The 4,633-nt window shown below is 36.2% G+C and overlaps 1 protein-coding gene across 1 annotated transcript; it reads right to left on the minus strand.

Annotated features, from left to right (window-relative positions):
- Positions 1 to 703: 703 nt before the first annotated feature.
- Positions 704 to 3,986, minus strand: LOC112005221 (sm-like protein LSM3A). The gene is made up of 3 exons (XM_024037480.2): positions 3,789 to 3,986; positions 3,560 to 3,655; positions 704 to 956 (listed from the first exon to the last, which is right to left on the minus strand). Exons 1-3 carry the CDS (start codon positions 3,903 to 3,905, stop codon positions 876 to 878), a joined length of 294 nt encoding a protein of 97 aa, XP_023893248.1. The 5' UTR covers positions 3,906 to 3,986; the 3' UTR covers positions 704 to 875.
- Positions 3,987 to 4,633: the final 647 nt, after the last annotated feature.

The following is a 4,633-nucleotide window of genomic DNA, read 5'->3' on the forward strand; positions in this document are numbered from 1 at the left end:
CCTTCCTACTATTTACCTAAAATAAAAGAATATGAGCATTGAACCTTCCCTTTTTATTATCATTCTCTCTCTCCCCCCCCCCCCCCCCCCCCCCCCCCCCCCCGGCGCTTAGGTTCTTTTGTCAATTGCTTTTGCCATTCTTTAGAGCAGTATGATATTGCATGTTTTGCCACTTGCTTTTGCCATTCCATGTGTACATCATTTTGTGATCTAGGGAAGATAGACGTTTGGCTGTAGATTTATCTTCTTTTTTGCTGAGTGGCTGTAGATTTATCATTTAAGTATGCATATAGGAAATCAATCATCAAAATAAACTTTTGTAGAATCGCTATTTTTTATTTATTCTTGACACAACTGATTTTTTTTTTAGGGGCGTAAGAAATTAAACCCTATATTTTAGTAGGGTGTTAGTAGAAAAAATCAAAATAAAGGCTACAAATTTTTAAGTGCAACCAATGTCTCAGATGATGGGAACCACATACCCTTGGACCTCACATATTATGAGACATTGGTTGCATACAACCCTTAGCAGGTCACAAGGCAGTGTAGAAATCTCTCTTTCAGCCATCCCAAATAACCCTAATGTGTCTGTGAACCATGTATCAGCCTTGTGAATCCCAAGATTTTGAAAGATCACAAAAAAATAAGTACTTTACTTTTATGCAAAAATGAATAGGGAACCAACAACAAAGAGTGCAAGACGGATAGAAATTGGGTGTTTTCTAAATCAGTATGATAAATCCAGAATAATATATAACTCAAACATATTCATCATTGCTATGCAAAATAAGCTTGATAACGTTAAGAATACAGTTACATTAAATATCTGATAGCAGGTGTCCTACAAGAGTGAACCATGCACTACAACTAGAAAATCAAGTTGTCCTTAGTGGCGGGGAAACCAATATCACACCATCTCCTCTAACAAAAAGGAATGGCACCGTGCGCCTTGTAGTCTGCAATGGAAGAAAAAAAAAAGTAATCAGTTAAAAAACACAAATACACACATACAAGTTAAGAAAATGACAAGCACTTTCATGAAACAAAATAAAAATAATACTCATCATAAAATGCCCCAAGATAAGTAATGGACGTGAGTGGGATTAGATTTTGCAAACTTTCGTCTTTTATAGGAGAATGGGATTAGATTTTTTTCAACCAACATAGTGAGCATACTATAATGTGAGCTGCTTGGCTTATTTCATAGATTTAATCATTCTGTCATTTGGTTGGGGCTTTGATTACAAGGAATAGCACTTCCTCATGTCCAAGGAACAACTATTTTTCCTCAAAAGCAAAGGGAATAGCTATAACGTTAGCTGGGTAACAACTTGAACAAAAACAAAAAATAAAAATAAAGAAAAAGAAAAAGCTGGTGGTGAATGAAAATCATGAAGGCAAAATTGTACAGAACCAACCAAAACAGCTCCAAAGCATCAAGCTGGTGGTGCTGTTTTCTTGTTGTTCTTCCTCACTCTTTCTTTCTCTCTGATCATGTCCCACCCTTATGGCTTGAGTCAATCTCTACTGTCAACGCCACCCATCACCTCCCTCTCCTTCAATAGACCCAATCACTCCATTGCAAACTGCTCTTCATCACCTGAATACACAACTGATTTCCTCCCCAACTTATTCCACTACTGTCAAATTGCCTACGCCACCCCCTCTTTCCTTGTCATCTCTTCCCACTTCCCCCTCTCCTCTCTCACTCCTGAGTCTTCAGTCTTTTTATTTCTCTTATTATTTATTTATCCTAAAAACAATTTCATAATAGTTGACTTCAAAGAATTCAAAATCCTTCATTTATCCGCAGCAGGCTACATAAGAGATCAGTGTACAAGAGGCTTCTTGGACTTGTAGATGATTGGATAGTGGTTGAATACAAAAAGATAGTAATACTTATATCACACTAAAAAGATGTAGGCTTCAGTGTACCAGTGGCGTGTTGGGTCGTATCTCACTGTTACAACTATAAAGATGAATAGTAAACTTATATCATTATAGCAACTTATATTCCAACTAATTTTTATTCCTACTCACTACTCAATTTCCATTTAGTACATCAACATGATTTAGTCGAATATGCATTCTTATAGCCAAGAGCCTCCTGGTTCAGCTGCATGTTTGGTGAGTCACCTCAGGTTCAAAGCCTACCCAAGGAAACGTCCCTCACCTAACTGTAGCAAAAAAATATTGCATTCTTTATATTACCACACAGTAACACTAACCCTATCCATCAGCTTCACAAAAGTTTAAGAGTTCCTAAATCATTCCCAGGTTGCTTTTCTTAAATATTAGAATGTAAACAATAACAATTCATAAAAAGAGCCGACAAAATTTTTGACAAGCATAAAAGAACTGACAAACATGCTCCTATTAAGGGCATTGTATTGCATGGATGGGTGTGGTTCCATTAGTGCTAATATGTTCTGGACTTCTTCTCAGTGGTGGTTCCTACCAGGCTACAGCCAAGTTCTACTAATATGGAATTTCTACATAATTTGTCTAATTTATTTATTTATTTTAAAGAGTACATTCAAAACTACAAACATGCTCCTATTAACAAGTAATCCCCAAAATGTGCATATTATGCATTTGTGCTAATATCTTCTTGAACTCTTATTAGTGGTGGTTCCTACGAACAAGTTCTACTTGTATGAAATTTCTACATCATTTGCCAATTTTTTTTATTAAGAGTAGATTACATAGTAGAAATTGATAAATAAACTTATTGACTCCAGTTCTTCCTTGTACAAAATTTTGATGGGTTTAGATCAAAAACTTTTGAGAGATGAAAAATCATAACTGCAACTCTCAAGATCTGAGGCAGTTAAGTTAAATAGGATCCAGCTCCTCAATGCAGCAATAGAAAACAGTACACCACAAGAGTATGTCTGACTTCATGCTAGAGAAACACACGCTTTTAAATCTAGATGTGCATATTTTTTCAGTTGACAAAAAAAGATTGCTCTCCTGTACAGTGTCAGTTTGCCCGAGCCTTTTCCAGCTCATTCAGCTTATTTAGTTTATGTACAATTGCACTATTGCCCTAAGAGTCTAGTAACTCAACTGGCACCTACTGGCGTGTCTAATAAAGACGTTCAATATTCAAATACCCCCTCCCACATTGTAACTATACTATTGAATTTATCGGGAAAAAAACTGTACTTTTGCCCTAAGAAGCAAGAACACTATCACAGACACAGATACCGTACCGTTGGTACGGGTACGACACAGTAACATGAGCAATTTCTGAAAATTATAACATGAAACCAGTACAACACCGGTATAACACGTTAAATGATGCGTCCATGCTTCCTAACTTTCGCCCAGCTTAATTTTAAGCACAATAAGCTAATGAAAAAGAAAAAAAAAAAAGCTCTCCCAAGACTTAAATTTAAAAACACTCCCAAGTGCACCTCTATCCATTTTTATCTCTTCCACTCCCATAATTTAGCTTCCAACTAAGATAAAGATTACATTTTTAAAATATTTCAGCAATAAAAAATAAATAAAAAAAAGATTACAAAAGAAACAAATTGAAATGAAAAGAACATACCCGAACAATCTCTTCATAAGTTTCATCATCAATTTCTACAGTGGTCACAATTTCCTCAACATCACCAAGAATCATATTCAGGTGCTGATCATAAGCCTGAAAAAATGCAATAAATACAAACCCAGAAAATTCTTTGAAAACCGCAAAACCAACCAAATCAACATGGCTACAAATTGATGAAACTATACAAGGTAGAGAGAGAGAGAGAGAGAGAGAGAGAGAGAGGTACATGGAGTTTGCCGCGGAGTTCACGCTCGGATCGGAGCTTGACGTAGATGCGCTCATCGAGGCTGAGTCTGATGAGATCCAATGGCTCCTTCACAGCGCTATCTTCCTCGCTCGCCATTTTTGCTCGTCTACTTCAATTTTAGGGATTTCAATTTTTGTTTTCCTCGCAAGTTAATTTTAGGGCGGTCACTTGACTGTTATAGACTGATAATTATACTATACAATACGGTGCCGTTTATGTGTGTTTAGTTCGGCCAATAAAATAATACCATGTCATTTTTATTATGCCACACTATTTTCATTATGCCAAGTGATATCATTTATTGGACGAACAAACAAACATGCAAGCTTACGAAGCTCTTAACGGAAAATATGGGCATGATTGTTAATGTAACATAACGTAACTTTAAGGAGTAAAATCTAAATTTCAAGAATGTATTTTACCTTTTGGCCTAACAGTAAATGGAAGATACGACCAACTTGACAGTGTTGAGACTAAGGCTAAACCTCAAGCCACTGCCAAGCTAAAATTGCTAACCAACTCTATGTCAGCAAATAACAACGGCTAGTTTTTCAAACACCAAAAACAGAGTATCTATACGACACCGTTTTGGATTAATAAGCCTATGCCACGCTGTCACTCCTGGAGGCTTAGAGTGAGTTAGATTTAGGCAGGGCAGTTAGTTTCTATTGAGCTTAACTGTTTCCCTGATTTAGTGGGATTAGTTCTGTGATTTAAGGAACTATAATTATGCAGTTATGAGGTCAATTAGTTGTATATATTGAACCATTTGTACTTTGTATTGATTAAGCAAGCATTTCTTCTAGAATTCTCTTTCTTTCTTT

Source organism: Quercus suber, unplaced genomic scaffold (genome assembly GCF_002906115.3).
Source record: "Quercus suber isolate HL8 unplaced genomic scaffold, Cork oak 2.0 scaffold_172, whole genome shotgun sequence".
Taxonomy (NCBI): Eukaryota; Viridiplantae; Streptophyta; class Magnoliopsida; order Fagales; family Fagaceae; genus Quercus; species Quercus suber.

Coding starts and splice junctions, on each gene's coding strand:
- LOC112005221 (XM_024037480.2), bottom strand. CDS start 3,905: ATGGCGAGCGAGGAAGATAGCGCTGTGAAGGAGCCATTGGATCTCATC. Junction 3,656..3,788: donor AACTCCGCGGCAAACTCCAT/GTACCTCTCTCT, acceptor GCATTTTTTCAG/GCTTATGATCAGCACCTGAA. Junction 957..3,559: donor CTTATGAAGAGATTGTTCGG/GTATGTTCTTTT, acceptor CTTCCATTGCAG/ACTACAAGGCGCACGGTGCC.